Source organism: Danio rerio, chromosome 5, assembly GCF_049306965.1.
Source record: "Danio rerio strain Tuebingen ecotype United States chromosome 5, GRCz12tu, whole genome shotgun sequence".
Lineage (NCBI taxonomy): Eukaryota > Metazoa > Chordata > Actinopteri > Cypriniformes > Danionidae > Danio > Danio rerio.
In genome coordinates this window covers 10,655,516-10,676,964 of record NC_133180.1, presented here as the reverse complement: position 1 = coordinate 10,676,964, position 21,449 = coordinate 10,655,516, and the positions used below count along the sequence as shown (strand labels likewise).

Below are 21,449 nucleotides of genomic sequence, written 5' to 3'. Positions count from 1 at the left end.
TGGCCTCTGTCCATCATGGCCTCCTAACTATCCCGATATCATAATTGGCTCCTCTCCATCAATCAGCTGGTGTGTGGTGTGCGGTCTGGCCCAATATGGCTACAGTACGTGACTATATACACCTGTCACATTACAATGTGAACATTTCCAGGATTTATTATTTAAAGTATTTGTTATTTACATTTTTTATTTAGTTTTATTTAATTTACCACACTAATTTTAACTTTAATTGCCATTAAAAAAGTTTAACAAAAAGTTTTTTGCTGCTTGTTCAAACTACTTATTTAAAATGAGCTCAAACAACACATCTTTTTAGGGACAGCTTAATTTTTTTAACTGTAAAAACTATTAAGTTAACTTAATTGATGCATTTTGGCATGTAGACATGGTCAAGACGATCTGGTTCAGTTCAAACAGAGCACCAGAATGGAGAGGAAAAGGGATGTGACTTTGAACATGGCATGGTTGTTGAGAATTTCAGAAACTGCTGATCTACTGGGATTTTCATGCACAACCATCTCTAGGGATTACAGAGAATGGTTCGAAAAAAAGAGAAAATATCCAGTGAGCGGCAGTTCTGTGGGCACAAATGTCTTGTTGAGGCCAGAGGTCAGAAGAGAATGGCCAGACTGGTTCCAGCTGATAGAAAGGCAACAGTAACTCAAATAACCACTCGCTACAACCGAGGTCTGCAGAAGAGCATCTCCGAAAGCACAACACATCTAACCATGAGGCGGATGGGCTACAGCAGCAGAAGACCACAACGGGTGCCACTCCTGTCAGCTAAGAACAGGAAACTGAGGATACAATTCACACAGGCTCACCAAAATTGGACAACAGAAAATTGGAAAAACGTTGCCTGATCTGATGAGTCTCGATTTCTGCTGCAACATTCAGATGTTAGGGTCAGAATTTGGTGTCAGCAACATGAAAGCAGACTGGTTTCTTGAACATGACAATGAGTTCACTGTACTTAAATGGCCTCCACAGTCACCAGAACTCAATCCAATAGAGCATCTTTGGAATGTGGTGGAACAGGAGATCCGCATTATGGATGCTAACATGTCAGTATGGACCAAATCTCTGAGGAATATTTCCAGTATCTTGTTTAATCTATGCCACGAAGGATTAAGGCCGTTCTGAAGGCAAAAGGGGTCCAACTCGATACTATAACGGTGTACCTAATAAAGTGGCCGGAAAGTATAGTACATCATCAAGTACACTACCTGTCACATTAAAAGTTAAACTTCCAGGATTTGCTCTTCTGTGAAGTAAAGAGAGACGACGTGCAGTGTTTTTGTTCAGATCAGGTGTGTATTTCTCTATTCACCCTTGTGTTGTAGAGTTTACACTGTCGGCAGTATTTGACTACTCGCTGCGCGCTTCCTCCTGCTGCTGCTCCATTATTCAAATTCTGCCATTCTTCACACAGCGATAGATAGACAGAGACAGACTGACTGAAACACACACAAGTCAAGAGGTGTCTGCTGTTTTTCTATGTAAAACATGTTCGGCAGATGCTCGGAGAGAGAGAAAGAGAGACGGCGACATTTCTCAATCTCTCTCAAACACTCAGATAATAACCAGGACATCTGCTGCGCCTTCTGACCGCAAATACAAGACGTCTTTCCAGAAGATGAGTGAGTAATTGTCAATCTGCATAATATGTCACATATTGTTAATGTGTTTGTTTATGTCTGCTGCGGAAGAACCGTTGATCTTAAAGGGACAGTTCACCCAAAAGTGAAAATTACCTCAGCGCTTACTCAGTCGAGTGGCTGCAAACTTTTATCAAATTTTAAACACACTGTTGAACACAAAACGAGATATTCAGGGTGGGGGGTAATCAGATTTTGACGTCCATAGTGTGACAAAATGGGCAAAAATGTTTAGTGTGAGTAAACGTTGAGGTTATTTTTACACAACCCTACTGAAAAATCCAGCTTAAACCAGCCTAGGGGTGGTTGGCTGGTTTTAGCTGGTCGACCAGCCTGGTTTAAAAGGGGTTTTGGCCATTTCCAGGCTTATTTACAGCCTGGTTTTAGCTGGACAGGCTGGGAAATGACCAGCTAAAACCAGCTTGACCAGCCTAGCCAGCCTGGAAGCCCAGCCAAAACAGCTATGTCCAGCTTAAACCAGGATGGTCAAGCTGGTTTTAGATGGTTTTAGCTGGTCACTTTCCAGCCTGATCAGCTAAGACCAGACTGAAAATGGCTGGAAACCAGCCTAGAAGTGGCCAAAACCCCTCTAAAACCGGGCTGGTCGACCAGCTAAAACCAGCCAACCATCCTAAACTGGTTTAAGCTGGATTTTTCAGCAGGGAAAAGTGAAATTTACCTCAGCGTTTACTCCCTCAAGTGCATGGTTGCATTTTTTAAAAATATTTTTTACTTCTAGTGAACACAAAACGAGATATTCAGAGAGATAAAAATAAAAGCAGCTATTGACATCCATACATAAAAAATAAGGAAGTCAATGGCTGTTTTCATCCACCTGTTTTGGAATATTGCGTAAAAAATATTTATGGGAAATTACCAAAATGTTGAAGACCAATTGAATGTGAGTAAACATTTTTCTTCTCTTGAACACAAAACAAGATATTCGAGAGAGAGAAAAAAAATATTAACATACATAGTGTGAACAAAAAACAGTATGGAAGTCAATAGCTGTTTTCATCCACCTATGAATATCCTGTAAAAAAAAACCTTAATGGAAACACCAGAAACATCATCAGAGAGTGAGTGTGAGTAATTATTTTTTTTCATTGAGGTAAATTCATTTGAGGTAAAGACATGCAGTACAGATGAATTGGGTAGGCTAAATTGTCCAAAGTGTATGTGTGTGAATGAGTGTGTATGGATGTTTCCCAGAGATGGGTTGCAGCTGGAAGGGGACCTGCTGCGTAAAAACATATGCTGGATGAGTTGGCGGTTCAATCCGCTGTGGCGACCCCAGATTAATAAAGGGACTAAGCCGAAAGGAAAATGAAGGAATGACATCCATAGCATGAACAAAAACAATGTGGAAGTCAATAGCTATGTTTTTATCCACCTATTTTGAAATTTCACATTAAAAATGCTTAATGGAAATACCAAAATGTTGAAATTGCACATAAGATATTGTGGTGAATGTTCAGAAAAGTGAAAATCACTTGATTTGTGAGTAAATGCTGAGGTAATTTTCACCCGAAAGTCATGTGGTTGCAAACTTTTATTAACTTCTTTATTCTGTTGAACACAAAATGAGATAATCGGGGGGGGAAAAATCAGCCATTAACATCCATAGTGTAAGCAAAAAACAATATGGAAGTCAACAGCTACGTTTTCATCACGTAAAATAATGCTTAATGAAAATGCCAAAATGCGTATAAATCTTGAAATTGCATTCATTGGCTGCAGGTTAGCTATGTATATGCTTGACCGCTGTACTGTCCACTGTATACTCAACACCTTAACCAGGCCCGGATTAAGAATTCAGAGGCCCCTGGGCACATTGTCTTGTTGGGCCCCCTACTTGGCCGCACCTCTATAGTTGAATAAAAAAAAAGGATAATATATAAATATACATTTTAATAAAATGAATCTATTGACCTTATTCTAAAAAGCGGAAGTGCGCCTGTTTTCGCGATTGTTTTAGAACTTTTGATTCAGTCGCCTATGGGAGAAATGACTAGTAATAATAAACGGCAGTCAAACTACTTGCTCTACAAACAAATGTTTGCATTACTTTACAGACCAAGTAAAATAATACAATAAGAAAATATCAGCTTGCAACATCAAACAGCGAAACGAGCAGTTTTTAGTGTCTAAAATTTAATGGAAGTGAATGAGACCGGAAGCCTCTAGCCAAAAGATTCAAATGGCTGCGCCAGCTGGTCGGCAAAGAATAAGGTGAATAATGTATTGCCTGAATTTTAAAAATAAAAGCGGGGACACTTCAGATCATTTTTTAAGGGCACTTTCTATCCAAGACTAAAAAGGGCATGTGTGCACGTGCCTGTATAGTACATTTATTTATAGTCTACATTGATTCTACTTATTTTTAAAGCATTTAAAGCACAATTTTATAAAAAATACTATTAAAATTAGTGAAAATTAATGTCTATTAATATACTTGTTTAAGTTCACTGAAGCAGTACTAAAATATATATATTAAAGGGTAATCGTTGTACATACAAATTAGTTATATTCAGATATATATATATATATATATATATATATATATATATATATATATATATATATATACCGGAAGACCGGAAGACCAGAAGTTTCGAGCCAAAAAGATTTAAATGGCAGCGCCCGCTCGTCGGCGGAGAATAAGGTGAATATAGATACTACAAAACCCCTGGGCCTGTGCCCATAATGCCCATTGGTTAATCTAACAATGACCTTAACTCTTTCTGATTTTGTTTGTAATGTAATAATGCGCACCTTCACACAATCTGAGGCCATCTTCCAGCATAAACCACGGCGAATGAAGTTCTGCACAAGACTTTTGGCCAGCGGAGAAATTAAAATGGTCGTGCCCAACTGAGTCTGGTTCTCTCAAGGTTTTTTTTCTTCACTCCCATCAGGTGAAGTTTTTTTCCCTCTCCGCTGTCGCCACTGCCTCGCATGGTTCAGGATTGGTAGAGCTACGCATCGATGAATTGGCTCTTCAGTGTTTGAACTCTCAGTAATGATTAAATCACACTGAACTGAGCTAAACTGAACTGAACTGAACTTAAACACTAAAACCTGAACCACACTGTTCCAGTTACTGAACCACACTGTTCCAGTTACTATGACCATTTATGTGAAGCTGCTTTGACACAATCTACATTGTAAAAGCGCTATACAAATAAAGCTGAATTGAATTGAATCTAAACTAAAAAGTATTGGATTTAGTGCTTGATGTTTTTGTCATGTTGAATGTTTGCCAACAATTCTTATAAATCTTAAACTTTTTATTTCATTAATAAACACATGTCAGAAGACGTATCTCATGGTCAAATTCCAGGATAACAATACAAAGATTCATCAGGGTCTAATTGTGAAAGAAAGCTTCATATTCCTAAATGATTTGACCACCAGTGTACATGAAACCCCTTCAGGTCTTGAAACCCGCAGTGACAGTTTATCTCCTTAAAACAAGATCTCAGCCAAAAAAAGGAAAGCATCTTCTAATGAAAATAAAATTAGTGAGACCTTTATTAAAGCGATAGATCAGGGGTCACCAACATAGACCACAAAGATTACATGAGTTGCCCACAAGCCTGTTCTAAATATAGCTCACCATTGCACCACATACCAGTGAGCTGAATCTAGTATTTTTTGAAGCTATTCTTTTTAAATCACACCTGCTTTGGTGTAAAATGTGTTAATGACATTAAAGTATATTTATATATAAAAAACTAAAACTATGTCAGACAGATAAAGTGTTGCATATTGATATTTCTGTTTCTTACCTTGTTAAATCATTGTTGAGAACTATTGTGAGAAATCATTAACATGATCAGTGTCTTCACTTAGATAAATATCATTATTCATTAATAATAACAACAACAACATATAATTAAAAAGTAAATTGAGAAAAAGTGTTATTTAAGAAGTTTGTATCAAACTGGTAGCCCTTCACAATAATTGGTGCCCAAGAAGTAGCTCTCAGTTTCAAAAAGGTTGGTGACCCCTGTGATAGATGATATCGTCATCCATCACAATCATCACTTCTTCTGACACGGATGTTTAAATGGACAGTTCATCCAAAAATACATTTTCCTCATCATATACTCACACTCAAGTGGATAAACTTTTATCAAATTCTTTTTATTGTTGAAAAATGTTGGAAAATAGCACCCACTGGCATCCATTGTAGGAGCAAACAAATACTATGGTAGTCAATGGTTGTTTTTTATCCACTTATTTTTAAGTGCATTGTGTTACATCACATAAATAATGCTTAATGGAAATAAAAACAAAACACTATGGATGTCAACAGCTGTTTTTTCCAACATTCTTAATATTATCTTCCTTAGCAGGGTTCAACACAAGGGATTTTTTTTCTACTGGCCCGATTGGGCAAGTGGTTCAGATTTTTACTTGCCCTGCCAAAATTTTCTCTGGCCCCACCAAAAAAAGTTAGCCATTTAGTTATTTAGCATAACTTTTCTTTAAATACAACTGACAATTTAAAAATGATTTAATTTAAATACAATACTGATTAGATTAAATAAAGTGAATGGTTTAATGTGTGGTTTAGTTGAATTATTTAGTTGACAATTTTATGTTTTTTGTTGTTGTTTATAACCAACCAAAATTCCTAATTTTATAAACCGGCTCATTACATCAGTCTATAATACTGTCAATATTTTTATTTTTCATTTATTTGTAAATCTAGCTTTAAAATGCATTTCACTTCTTGTTCTTGCTTGACCCATCAACATAATAATCATATTACAGGGCTCAACAATAAGGACTGCCCGGTGGCCAAGGGCCAGCGTGAGAGACGCTTGGGACAGTGGACAGGATCATTACTGGCCCGATTGGGACAGTGCTGCCTTGTCACTAACATTTCATTTGTCTGCGACTATTTCAATTATGTATATTTTAGGTTTGTGCTTTTAGGTCTTTAAACACTCCCTTCTCAATAAAGTCGTAAACACCATATTGCTTTCCGGTTACGCTTATCTGATTTGATGTTTTGAGCATGCTTTTTTTCCCTCCGCAACCTGGGAACAACCAGTACAGAGAAGAAACGGCAACATGGCGGCAACATCAAATTATAAGGCTAAAAGAAAATGCCTGTTTCTAATGTCTTGGAAGCAGAAATTTACGAGTGAACAACGCGAAAAAAAAAATGAAGTGATGTTTTGCACTGCTTGCCCACAGTCAGCCCACCTTTTGTTAAATAATTTCGAACCGCAATAAAATACCTGCACATTTTCCATACTGCTCTTTTTGTTTGCATAACACTTTTATTAATTTTTTTTGAAATTCTAGATTCACAGACTTTATTTTGACACATTATTTAAAATATGCGGCTGAAAAAATAGCTATTAACTTTTTTTATTTTTTTTTTGGTGGGGCCAGTAAAAATTTTGGCAGGGCAAGTAAAAATCTAAACCACTGGCCCGATCAGACCAGTAAAAAAAATCCATAGCGTTGAACCCTGTATTAGCCGCACGAACCACGCTTACTGGGCAAACAAGTTCTGAAACACGTCTGGGCATGAAAGCATGCAATTGACAGTCGCAGCTAAATTAAATTTTAGTGACAAGGCAGCACTAGCCCCGATCGGGCCAGTAACCATTCTGTATACTGTCCCGAGCGTCTTGCACACTGGCCCCGGGCCAGCGGGCAGTCCTTATTGTTGAGCCCTGCTTAGTGTTCAACCGATGAAGGAAAGTCAAAGAGGTTTGCAACAAGTGCAGGACGAGTAAATGATGGCAGAATGCAATTTTGGAGTGTATTTTACCTTTTAGAAATAAAAAAAGCTACTAACTGCATCGGTTAGGGTTCAAAGAAATGTACTTAAACAGACTCTTACAATGCAATTACTCTTACAACTGTCATCCTCATTTGAATATTATCTCTCATGCAGTGTATATTGTAGCTATTAATGAATGTCTGCACAGTTTTAAAGATCAAAGTGCATGATGAATTAAGTTCTTGTCTTTTTTATTTAAAGAGAAATCAATTCTAAACTGCTGTTTATTAGTTTTATTTCCATGGCAAATTTCCGTAGACCTTACCATAGAACATTTTCACTAAATTCAAGCACATCGTGCTATTCGCTGACCCTTGAACACTGGAGCTGCTCTGTGTTGTCAGTTGGCTTGGGTGGTATACCGCGGGATCTAAAAATAGCAACGTTATCAGTTTCAATACCGTTGTACCGTCATAAAAACAATGCACTTATATAGGAGACAAGTATTAAATATTATTAAATATTTTTTATTTAATGCCTAAAAATGCAAATGCGTAACTGTCATCATGGGACAATGTGGGGGAGAGAGAAAGAGAGGTGAGGTAGGATGGCGAGTCGTGCACCAAGTGACCTGGGGCCTCATGTACGAAGACTTGCGTTGAAATCATACTAAAACATTGCGTACGCACAAAGCTGTAAATGTGCGTACGCAGTAAAAAATTCAGATGTATGAAACACTGCGTACGCCGAATCCCACACATATTCTTTTGTACATCTGAATTACGTGAAACTGAGCGCAACTTGCATGAGCACAAAACCCCTCCCTGCCTCCTCCCCCGTATGAATATGGTAATGACTCTACTTTGGCAAAACCCAACGAAAAAGCAAAGGCAAAAGCAAGCAAGAAGAGAAACTTTGAACAGAATGTGAATTGGAGGTGCTGCTTTCGGTGGTAGACCGGAGAAAAATTGTGTTATTTGCAAGTTTGTCCTCCGGAATTAAAAACATAAGAAAAAAAATAGAGTGGGGAGAGTTTAGCTGACGCGGTTAACTCAGTTGGGTCTGAACATCACACTGAGTGGATTAAAAAAGAAATAGTGCGATGCATAGGTGTAAAATTTTGTTGTGTCCTTAACAGCGTGAGTGGCGCAGCTTGTAAAATGCATGGCAACATTTTTTGACTCGTTCGAGCATCAACTCGGTTCGAATCCAGCATCTTATGAACTCATTCTTTTTTTTCCCCCCACAACATATCAGATTTTGCCTACTCTTCATCACGAGGAAGACAAGTAGGAATCATTAATAAGTGTGTGCATCATATTTTATTTGCACATTTATTGAATGGAAATGTTTCTGATTCACGCATGCAAATTCATCTTCAGATAGTGTCTTATTGGGTTACATTGGGAAAAACGGGGACCGCTGCAAATTGCGCTTTAATGTTTGGCTGGTCAACTGCATGGTATGGAAACATTATATACTTGCTAGACATGCGGATGATCCCGTCTCATACAGCTGCCATTGCACGACTCAAAGATACTTTGTAGTGTGCAATTTAACACAACTGCCTTTAGGAGTCGCCAATGGAAATAAAACAGACACACACAAGTATGCCAGGCATGAAGTTGGCGGGGACCTGCGCACATTCCCACATTCATTTCATCGTTAGTAAATCCAAACATGAGCGTGAAACCTGGCGTACGCAAAGTTTTTGTGCGTACGCAGCGTTGATACATGAGGCCCCAGGTCTCGAAAAAGAACACAACCTCTGCAGTTTGGCAGTATTTCGGGTTTTGACTGAATGAGAAAGGAGAATACGAACTAGAGGTCTGCATTCCCGCTGCTGAGCCGCGGGACTTGACCAGATTTTTTGCGGTGCAGGAATAAATTTCCGAATAAAGCGAGCGAGCACGCACACTTCATTATTGATGCTGTTTATGTTTATGTGTGTGTATGTGTGTGTGTGTGAATGAGAGAGAGTGTGATGCTGTGTGTCCCTTGCTTGGTTTTGTGTGGGCGTGTATGTGTGTGAATGAGAGAGAGCATGGTGCTGTGTATCTATGTGTATGTGCGTGTTAATACAGACAGTGCGCAGATCTCTAATACGAACAAGACAATTTGCAAATTGTGCAACAAACAGGTGACCACGAACCTAAGGTCGCATATACAGTGTTGTAAAATGTGCGGGTCTTTTAGGGGTGGGGGGGTGCGGAGGTGTGTGTGTGTGCGGAGGGGACTGTTTCGCAATGGGACTGTTTTCAGTGATGTTCCCCCTTTTGTGACTGATTTTGTTGTACCACACGGAGAGTAATAAATGATTAGACCAAATCTGAGCCTTACATCATAATTTTTTTATTATGCATGGTAATACCGTATACCAAGGTAAAATAAGGAGGAGGTTTGACAGTATTAAAATTTGGATACCGCCCAAGCCTAGTTGTCAGCATAATGTCCAGAACAATTATTTAATGACAAGATAAAATGGTAACACTCGACAAGGAAGTAGTATTTGTTCATGTTGGTTAATGATACAGTTGTTCATTGTTAGTTCATGCTAGCAGTGCTTTCACTAATGTTAGCAAGCATGAAGTGGGATTTTAATAAGTCATTAGTAAATTTTGATTAATAAATGCTGTACAAGTATTGTTCATGCTTAACTAATGAACCTTGTTGTAAAGTGTAATTAATAAAATTATTCCAATATTTGGAGTGCGTTGTGAGCACTACTGAACGCAGAGGGGTGCAGAAGGAGCGCGTGCTGTAGTATTTTTTCCCGGTGAAACGAGTGCTTGCAGGATTTGGAAATCCCACATTCAGAGAATCCAGCAAACTTAGTTCTAATCACAGCTTTAGGAGAAATGTTTCCTAACTACAAAACGCTGCTGAAGTGGCGCTAGTAATTCCGGTCCTTGGTCACGAGAAGTCGACTTTCCGAGGCAAAGACACAGAATTTAATGACAACTGCCTCCGCCTCAGTCTCCCTTGATGCGTTTGATTACGCAGAGGCAAGCACCCAGTTCAGGTCGATGCAGGAGGAAGATATGAGTTAAAGCAGATTGGAGTTTTTGTTCATTTGTCAAATAAATAAATGAATAATTTAGCCTATATGCTCGTCGTGCAAGTTCATTATTACAATATGAATGAAAAAAGCGATTAGAAAGTCTGCAAATTAAATAACGATCAATAATAGGCTATGACGGAATTTTTACAACCCTCTCCGTTAAAATAAAGGACAATGAGAATACTATTTAGGATACTATTTAGGATGCATAGTATGGGAATTGGGACGCAGCAAATAGAATACAGAATATGTATCACTTGTATAGTTTTGAAAGGGGAAAAGTGCATCAGTGAACATGGCCACTCTAGTGAAGGATGCCACACCTTCTAGTAAAGGAGCCAATCATCAGTCACCATAGACTGAAGATTCTCTTGGAGAGGGACTCATTGGCCATGTACACTAGAAGTGTCAAACTCATGGCCAAATCTGGCCTGCAATATCATTTTATGTGGCTCTTGAGGGCATAAAATTGTCACTAAATGCAAATAAATATTAATGTGAGCAGATTACATATAAAGTCAGAGCAAACTGGGCGGAATGTGTTATGCATGTGTTGTAAATGTGTTTCAGAATATGTTTCTATAGGGTTGTTCCAATAATAGCATCGGAAATACTCGCCAATACTGCAAAAAAATCTGGCATCAGTACTGGCAGTATTTGAAACCATAAACCCTCTTTTTAAATGAGACATACAGCAGGAAAATAAGTATTGAACACGTGACCATTTTTCTCGGACAACATATTTCTTAAGGTGCTGTTGACTTGAAATTTTGATGTTGGTAACAACCAAAGAAATCCACATAAGCAAAGAAAACAAATCTAAATTGGTTTACAGATGAAGTTATGTGTAATAATATGAAATGACGCAGGGAAAAAGTATTGAACACATGAAGAAAGGGAGATGCAGAAAGCATGCAGAAAGCCAGTGAAAGCCCAGACAGCAGATGAAATCTCTCAGTAGTTCTTCAGCAACCCTCTGCCCTTCATCAGTGTAAATGAATATTAGCTGCTTCAGTCCAACATCTAGCAGGATGATGAAGATTAAACCAGGGTGGACATTTCAGCAAGTCAATGATCCAAAACACAGCCAAGGACACTCACAAATGCTATTAGAGAAAGAAAATCAAACTGTAGAATGGCCCAACCAATCACCTGATCCAAATCCAATAAAAAATACAAAATAAAGATCAGATTTGACAGAAGAGACCCACAGAATTTTACACTCTGTTGAAGTCTGTGAAAAACTCACACCTGAGCCATTCATGTGAATTCATTCTCCATATGAGAGGTGTCTTTAAGCTGCCAACACAATTTTTTACAAAAATCTGGTTCAATTCCATGTCAACAGCTCCTTTAGAAATATTATTCCCAGGAAAAAACATGCAATCAATACTTATTTTCCCTGCTGTATGCCCGCTAGCTTTGCTTAACACTGCAAACCCAGAGTCAGTTTCTCTTCACTGCTCAGAATGCAAATACAGGAAGTTGGGCTTTTTGTTGCCACAACAACCACTGAAGAAGAAGCGGGTAAAACTCATTTTATTTTAAAGATGTCTTTGAAGTTTAAGTTTAAAAGGGGTAATTTTTCTATATTATTCATATAATTTTTTTTATATTTCTTTATTTTTGCACTGATTTTTATGCAGTTATACTGTAAAACTTGGATCAATTTTTTGTAGTGTTTGATTTGTGGCTGAACTTGTTTTAGTAAAGTATAGTAAATACTATTACTGTTGAATGTCTGATAATAAAAAATGTCTGATAATAAAAAATACTCTAGTTTGCTGTATGCATGGCTCTTTCTGAAAAATGTACCACTATATACATTTCTGGAGAGCGCCAAATACATCCCAGGAGCTACGTTTTTATTTGATTTATTTTTTATTTTTTGTAGTTTTTGTGAATCCACCAGAGGCCGCTGTGTATGCTTTTTGAGATCTCAAATTTTTCTCGCGAGTGCCATTCATGCCTGCTGTCCTCGCCTAAATCCACCAGAGGTTGCTGTTAACTGACTGACTGACCGATCTGTTTTCCTAAACCCAACCAATATTTTTTTCAAAAGCACCGATCGACCTGCCCACCCACTTCACTAAACACAACCAACAATTTTATAAAGCAATCCAGAAAAAGAAAAGCCCTCGCCTGATTTTTTACCACGTTTTCAGATTTTACCACATTCTCACCCTGTTATTTACTTGTTTATTTTATTTTTTGGCTTCTGTTTTTGTCTTACCTGCTTTCTGGAACCCTATCGTGGTCAACTACTCTCTGCGTCTCAGGTCCACCGACATACACGGCGAGCCACTGGACAAACAGGTAACAGCAGGTAAGCAGTCAGCTGGTAAGCGCCAACAGGAACGGCATCCTACCCCCCGTAGCGTTCGTTTTAAAGACAAAAGCAGCCATACATACTTCTGGCTACATAATTTGTGATCTCCAGAAATGCATACAGGGCTACTTTTTCAGAATGAGCCAGTGTTGTTTATTTGTGTACTGTTTAGGGATTAAAGTATTTTTTATTTAATTATTTACTTTTTAAAACTTTATCCCATCCTCAGCTGCATCCCATATCAATTCATGCATCTAACATTACCACACACACACACACACACACACATACAAACACACAAACTATGATAATTCTAGGCGAAATTAAATGTCATCTGATGGCCATCTATTGAAGTAACCGGATCTCTTCTGGCTGCATTATGGGCTGCAGTAATGGGACACCCTTCTGCTGCTTTGCATAGTTTTGCTGGAAACGAATAAGAATTTCCAAGGCAAATCTGTCGCCGAGTGTGTGGGCAGAACAACAAACACGACTGTTCACCAGTCATGCTTCACTCTCTGCCAATCAGAAATAACATACAGACTGGAGACCACGACAGTTCATTGAGCAACTCCTTTCTCAGTCACATGAGCATCTTATTTTGTGTGTGTATGTGTACAGTTAGGCGACGCAGTGGCGCAGTAGGTAGTGCTATCACCTCACAGCAAGAAGGTCGCTGGTTCCAGCCTCGGCTGGGTCAGTTGGCATTCCTGTGTGGAGTTTGCATGTTCTCCCTGTGTTCGCATGGGTTGTTTCGGTTTCCCCCACAGTCCAAAGACATGTGGTACAGGTGAATTGGGTAAGCTAAATTGTCAGTATTGTGTGAGTGTGTGTGGATGTTTCCCAGACTGGATGGGCATCCGCTGCGTAAAAACGTGCTAGAAAAGTTGGCGGTTCATACCACTGTGGCGACCCCGAATTAATAAAGAGACTAAGCCGAAAAGAAAATGAATGAATGAATGTGTACAGTTGAAGTCAGAATTATTTGCCCTCCTGAATTATTAGCTCCCCTGTATATTTTTAATAGAAAGAAGATTTTTTCAACACATTTCTAAACATAATAGTTTTGATAACTCATATCTAAAAATTAATTTATTTTATCTTTGCCATAATGACAGCACATAATGTATTACTCAATATTTTTTAAGATTAAATGATATTAGATGACATTTAAAGGCTTAAATGGGTTAATTGTGAAAGTTAGGGTAATTAGCCAAGTCATTTCATAACAGTGGTTTGTTTTGTAGACAATTGAAAACAAATACTGCTTAAGGGGGCTAATAGTATTGACCTTAAAATGGTTTTAAAAAATTAAAAACTGCTTTTATTTTAGCCAAAATAAAACAAATAAAACTTTTTTCCAGAAGAAAAAATATAATAAGAAATACCTTGAAAAGTCCTTGCTCTGTTAAACATCATTTGGGAAATATTTTTTAAAAACATAAATCACAGGAGTGCTAATCATTCTCTCTTTAACTGCATGTGTGTGTTTTTTTAGATCATTTTCGTCTGTGTTGCATTCAATTTAAAATTTCAGTTTGACTAACAACACCAGAGTTTGTTTGGAAGTGGATCAAACTCCATGTTTTCAGCAGTCTCTAATTCACTTAATCTTCTGAATAAGTGAATTCGAGACTGCCGAAAACTTGGAGTTTGTTCTGATGGTGCAGAGTGAATACTGTTGGGTCTTTTGTACTTTGTACTTTCTCCAGAAGAAAAAATATCAGACATGCTGTGAAAATCTCCTTGCTCTGTTAAACATCATTTGGGAAATATTTTTAAAAGGGAAAAAAATCCCAGGAGGGCTAATAATTTTTTTTAATTCAGTTGTATATGATGACTATACTGTACATAGGACATCCTCCCAAAATATTTTATTATTTTAACATTTACGTTTATGCATTCAGCAGACTATTTCATCCAAATTAAATGACAATTATACTTAAGCAGGAAGGATGTGTTTTATTTATTAATTTATGTTTACATCCATACATCAAATCAGTTGTAGATTAAATTTTTTATTATTATTTTACATCAGTCCATCTGTTGTCTAAATCAGTCATTAAATGTTTTATTTATAATTTTCGAGCAGATGCTTTTATTCAAAGTGACTAAAACAGGAGCATTGCAATTTGTCAAATGCCTATATTTTATTTGATTGTACTTCTGCACATTTAGCAAATGCTTTTATCCACTGCAACTTTGTGTACCTTTAAGGAATCAAAATAATTATTTATTACATTTTTTACATTTTAAATGTTTTTTTATTTGGGCAACACAGTGGCTCAGTGGTTAGCACTGTCACCACACCAAGAAGGTCGCTGGTTCGAGTCCCAGCAGGGTCAACTGTCATTTCTGTGTGGAGTTTGCATGTTTTACACGTGTTGGCATGGGTTTCCTCTGGGTGCTCCAGTTTCCCCCACAGTACAAAGACATGTGCTATAGGTGAATTGAATAAACTAAGTTGGCCGTAGTGTATGTGTGTGAATGAGTGCGTTTGGATATTTCCCAGTTCTGGGTTGCAGCTGGAAGGGTATCCGCTGTGTAAAACATATGCTGGATAAGTTGGCGGTTCATGCCATTGTGGTGACCCCTGATGAATAAAGGGACTAAGCCAAAGGAAAATTAATTGTTTCCCTTTTGGCAGATAATTTTGTCCAAAATGATTTAAGATTTTTTTTTTCACAAGTAAAATATTCATTGTCTACTTTACCATGTTGTAATTTTATTGTATTTTATTTGATTATTTTTGTATTTTTATTTTATTTTTAATTTATTTTACAATGCAAGATTTTTTTTGTTTAAAAATTCAAAATTTATTTTACTTCTATGGTTTTATCCAAAAAGACAAATATCTTGTAGTGCAACAGCAATTTATAAAATAGATTTTATATATTTAATTTAATTTTATTTGTTTATAAAAAAAAATATGTACACTCTAAAAAATATTAACTTTTTTTATTCTTTTATTTTTTTTAATATTTCTTTTACATTTTTTATTAAATTTATAGGACCAAATCTAACCCAATGTTTGGGTTTGTCCATATTTTACGCAATTTGTGTTGGAATATTTCCCAGTATGGGTTGCAGCTGGAAGGGCATCTGCTGTGTAAAACATATGCTGAGGTAGTTGGTGGTTCATTCCACTGTGGCGACCACTAATAAATTCGGGAGTAAGCCGAACAGAATTTAATCAATGTCAATTAATCAATAAATAAAGCAGTTTAGAGTGTATGTAGTATTTATCCATGTACGGTAATAACATTAAAGAGTTTTTTCTCAAAAACAAATTTCTTCTTCTACTTCCTCTAGTCTGGTTGAATCAGCATGGAGCTTAAGGATGCCCGTTGACGCCTGTCTTCGTCCCCTGTCCACTCTGTCATGGAGTCAGACCCGAACGCCCTCCGCGACCCCTACAAACCGGACATGGGTGACTCCGAGCTACCCGATCTGGAGTGTGCCATCTGCTTCTGCCAGTTCAACAATGTCTTCAACACCCCGAAGGTTCTGCAATGCAAGCACACCTTCTGTCTGGAGTGCCTCGCCCGGATGAACATCAAATCCAACCAACCCGACACCATCCAGTGCCCGCTTTGCCGTTCATACACCCCTTTACCAGATTTGGGACTCCCAAAACTGGCCAATAACTCGACAGTGCTGTCTTATCTCCCTTCTGCAATGCAGCATGTCTACAGCATCCGTTTTAACAGAAACAAGGGAAAACTGCAGGTTAAGCGAGTGCCCAGTTCTGTCCCGATACACACACACACTGTCAGTCAGAGTTTGGATGTGGGCATGCCGGCTGGTATGCAGGGATCATCAGGAGAGGGCAGAGAGAGGTCTTTACTGATGACCATCCTGCGGACGCCGCTCTGCAAGGCTTTTTTAATGAGCACGGTGGCCATAATAGCGGTCGTTCTCACTATTACTATTATAATACTGCAGCAGAAGCGCTAAAAGAGGTCTGCATGCTTTAAGGGTACCCCAGAGATCTTCTCTATTAGTGTTAAAAGAATAAAAGTACATAGTTCACCCAAAAATGATAATGTTCTCACTATTTACCAGGGCTGCACAATATATACCAGGAGCTACAGAACGTCTCGGTTATGAATGTATTCCTTGTTCCCCGAATAGAGAACGAATACGTGTGTCTAGTTAAAGACACTATTAGGAGATCGCTAGATGACCAACAGTTTCTATATCTAGCCACACATTGGAGTTTCAATGAAGGGTAACGTCTCGGTTACGAACGTAACTCTTGTTCCCCGAATAGGAAATGGAGACGTGTGTCTAGATAAAGACACTATTGGGAGATCGCTACATGACCAATAGTGTCTTTATCTAGACACACGTCTGAGTTTCCATGAAGGAGAACATCTTGTTACAAACAAAACCTACGTTTACCGAATAGGGAATGGAGACGTGTGTCTAGATAAAGACACTATTGGGAGATCGCTAGATGACCAGTAGTGTCTTTATCTAGACCAGGGATAACCAAACTTGTTCCTGGAGGTCCGGTGTCCTGCAGATTTTAGCTCCAACCCTAATCAAACACAACTGAACAAGCTAATTTAAGGTCTTACTTGGTATACTTGAAACACCCAGGCAGGTGTGTTAAGGCAAGTTGCAGCTAAACCCTGCAGGGCACCAGACCTTCAGGAACGAGATTGGTGACCCCTGATTTAGACACACGTTGGAGTTTCCATAAAGGGAAACGTCTCGGTTACGAACGTAACCCTTGTTCCCCGAATAGGGAACGGAGACATGTGTCTAGATAAAGACACTAATGGGAGATCGCTAGACGACCAATAGTGTCTTTATCTAAACACATGTCTGAGTTTCCATGAAGGGGAACGTCTTAATTAACCTAAGTTTGCCGAATAGGGAACGGATACGTGTGCCTAGAGAAAAACACTGTTGGGAAATCACTAAATGATCAGTAGTGTCTTTTTCTAGACACACGTCGGAGTTTCTATAAAGGCGAACGTCTTAGAGTGCTTTCACACCTACACTTTTGTTTCGGAACCTGTCTCGTTTGCCCAGTTAGCGCGGTTCGTTTGGCATATGTGAAACCAGCAATCTTGCTAGGATCCGCGCCAAATCAATCGCTCCGAGATCGCTTGAATGAGGTGGTCTCGGCTCGATTGAAACGAACTCTGGCGTGGATCGATTGCAGAGAGAAAGCGATACGATCCGAGCGCGGTTATATCACAGTGTTTTATGGATATGTAATAGGCATACAGCTATATGAAGAGAGAATTATGAGTAGGGCGGGAAGTTTCGCGAGTCTCCTGGATACCCGCAAATGAGTGATAATCTCCTGTTAATCTCGTGTCTCCCTCCTGGTCCTCAAATAGGCTACGTCGCGCACCCTTCATACCCCTCCCCACCGTAACTCTCCTCACTCTTCAGACATGTCGCGCGCATCTTGTCAAACACCACCAAACCACCACCTCCCCTGAAAGCTGAGCGGGACTCTGCAAAATAAACTCTGTCACTGACCAATGTGAGGAGAGTTTACTCGCACGTGACTTGTTTTAGCTCTTTTGGTCCGATTATAATACTTTGCAGTGTGAAAGCGAACCACTCCAAGAGCAACAAAGTAACAATTTTAATCCCTGTTTCGGAACAACTGAATCGATTCACAGGTGTGAAAGCACCCTTAGTTACAAACGCAACCTACATTTCCCAAATAAGGAATGAAGATGTTTGTCTAGACAAAGACAATATTGGGAGATTGCTAGACAACCAAAAGTGTCTTTATCTAGACACATGTTCCTATGAAGGCGAACTCATGTGATTTGTAGATTCACTGCTAAATTCAACTATAATATAGTGAAAGTTTATCATTTACATGTGTTTTAAGGCCAGTCACTGAAATAATTTCAAGAGAGTTTAAAACATTTAGGCACAAGAAATTATGATGTTTGGAGGTGAAACCAAAATGAATAATTTTCAAATATTTATACAATTTATGTAAAAAAAATGTTTTGTTTTGTTTCTAGTGCTAATATCTACATTTCAAAGCAAAAATAAGATTATTATTGTTTTAAGGAATTACGACTTGATTCTTCTAAAGGTGAAAACTAAAATATATAGTAATATCAAATTGTGCAGCCCCCACTATTTACTCTTTTTTTAAGTGAGTATGAGTTTCTGTCTTCTGTTGATCCATAAAAGATGTTTTGAGGAATGCTGAAAGCCTGCAACCATTGACTTTCCTGCCACACTTTATGGTATCACTTTATTTTGATGGCCCCTTTAAATACATTTTGTTGAATTTAAGTTACATTGCATCTACGTGCCAACTAATTCTCACTAGATCAGTGGTTCTCAAACTTTTTTCATCAAGGACCACCTCAGAAAAAAATTGTCTCTCCAAGTACCACCAAAAATAAGCAGTATTGAAATACAGTAGTGTAGTAGGCCCAGTAAAGCAGCTACAACCCTGCACAGTCAAAACAACGTAGCAGATTACCTCAGAAATACAGGCTATATTCATAAATAGCATATTATAAGCATAATTTTTGATAAATTTTAAATATATGTAGCATGTACATGACATATTTCATTCCTCCGCGTACCACTAGAAGGAAGCCTGCGTACCACTAGTGGTACACGTACCACAGTTTGAGAACCACTGCACTAGATTATAAGTAGACTATTAGGTTGGGTTAGGGTTAGTGTAAGTTGACATGTACTTGCAAAGTTTCTTATAGTCAGTTAAATGTCTGTTGAAGGAGCGTATCGGCAGATACTAGGAAGACAGTCTACTATCACTCAAATGAAAATGAATTGGCATGTAGTTGCAATGCAACTTTAAGGCAACAAAATGTGCAATAGGCACCATCAAAATAAAGTCTTTCCAACTTTACAATAAGGTTGTATTAATTAATGCATTTACTAACTGGAACAATCAATGAGCAATTCATTTTTATTGTATTTATTCATGTTTGTTAACATTAATGGAACTAAAGTTGTTCGTCTTTAACTCACGGTGCGTTATCTAATGTTAACAAGCATGAATTTGGATTTTAATAAGGCATTAGTAAATGTTGAACTATGATTTATGAATACTGTACAGGTATTGCTCATAATTAGTTCATGTTAATAAATACATTAACTAATGAAACCTTTTTGTAAAGTTTGACCAACTTTCCATTATAGGAAAAACTAATACTATGAAAGTCAATGGTTACAGGTTTCCAACATTCTTCAAAATATCTTCTTTTGTGTTCAACAGATGAACTCATTAAGGTTTGGAATGAGTAAAGGATGGGTAAATGGTTACAGAATGTTCAGTTTTGGGTGAACTGTCCCCTTGAAGGTCTTTGCACGCTGAAGTCAGCATTTATTTTTTCATCTTTCATATTCATATCCTATGATTTCATTAATACTGTGTATTAATTAATCTGTTGCAAAAAAAAAAACCAACAATCATAGAATAATTCGGAGTCAAAGCAGTGATGTTTGTTATCTTCTCTCTTAAAAAAATTTATAAATAAAGAGGAAATATTGAGCCGTGTGGGATTATCCCGAAATGCAAAGTTCATTTCAGGAACTCAGTGGCATTTTGATGCTTTGCTGGGATACTGAAACCACAAAACACAAAAAATCCGTAAACGAATCCTGAATTGAGATGGACAGCACGTCAAAGCTATGGACACACACACACACACACACACACAGTTTAGTTTTTCTGAATTGTGGGGACGTTGCATAGGTTTCCATTGTTTTTATACTGTACAATCTGTATTATCTATCCCAACCTATCCCTAAACCCAAATCCCTCTTATTTTTTATGACAAGCAAAAGTAAAAATCTGTAATCTGTGTGTGATTGGCACAATGTAAGAAGGAATGATTTTTTAGACAAATTTCAGAGTGTGATGAACTTAACAGTGCTAGCAGGAGGCCCAACAACAAATTTACTTTCATTAGGGGCCATTGTTTCGAGCTGTGACACTGTGATAGCAAATAAGCATCAGATTAGATTATCACACTGTCAGTACGGCAGAATGAACAACACAAACAAACAAGCAACATGACGACGTGTTGTTCTGAATGTTTCCATCTTATGCAAATGAAAAATGTCCCTGGCATGATGAATGTCTCGACTGCTACGTATGCTTCACCAAGGAGAAGGATAGAGGTTATGGCCTGGTAAAAAGTACTGTGACTGAATTCAGGCTACATGGCTGAACACTACTGAAGCTTGTTTTGGGAATTATGGACAATGTTGTTGAAGCCTTACTGTATATATATGTTAATATTACTTTATATTGATATTAATTCCTTTGAAATAAATGATGCTGAGGGAGTGTTTACATGACACCATTTTCAGCTGGAAAACCTTTTCACGAGTTCAAACTCACAGATATTTGACTGAATAGAAAATGCGTATTTGGCGTGCTGTCTGGGGGAGAGGGCTCTGAGCTTGAGAAGACACCCTAACTTGTGTTATTCCCCTTATCAGGATAAAGAGAGATAGGGTCCGAGCACAGTGTCTAGCCCGGCTCCAGAACGCTCCCCCCTCAGATTTGAATTGGTGTCTGGTTTAATAGTGTGGAGGGACGCTGAAGTCGAGAGAAACAGAGGTATGACGTGTTTGACTATTTATAAGGGTTTGCTCTTGGGCTGATTGGATAATAGA

The 21,449-nt window shown here is 38.1% G+C and overlaps 1 protein-coding gene across 1 annotated transcript; it reads left to right on the top strand.

The window, feature by feature from the left end:
• The first annotated feature begins 1,336 nt into the window (after positions 1–1,336).
• LOC110439804 (RING finger protein 224) lies at positions 1,337–21,153 on the top strand. The gene is made up of 2 exons (XM_073951981.1): positions 1,337–1,640; positions 16,110–21,153. Exon 2 carries the CDS (start codon positions 16,179–16,181, stop codon positions 16,752–16,754), a length of 576 nt encoding a protein of 191 aa, XP_073808082.1. The 5' UTR covers positions 1,337–1,640; positions 16,110–16,178; the 3' UTR covers positions 16,755–21,153.
• Positions 21,154–21,449: the final 296 nt, after the last annotated feature.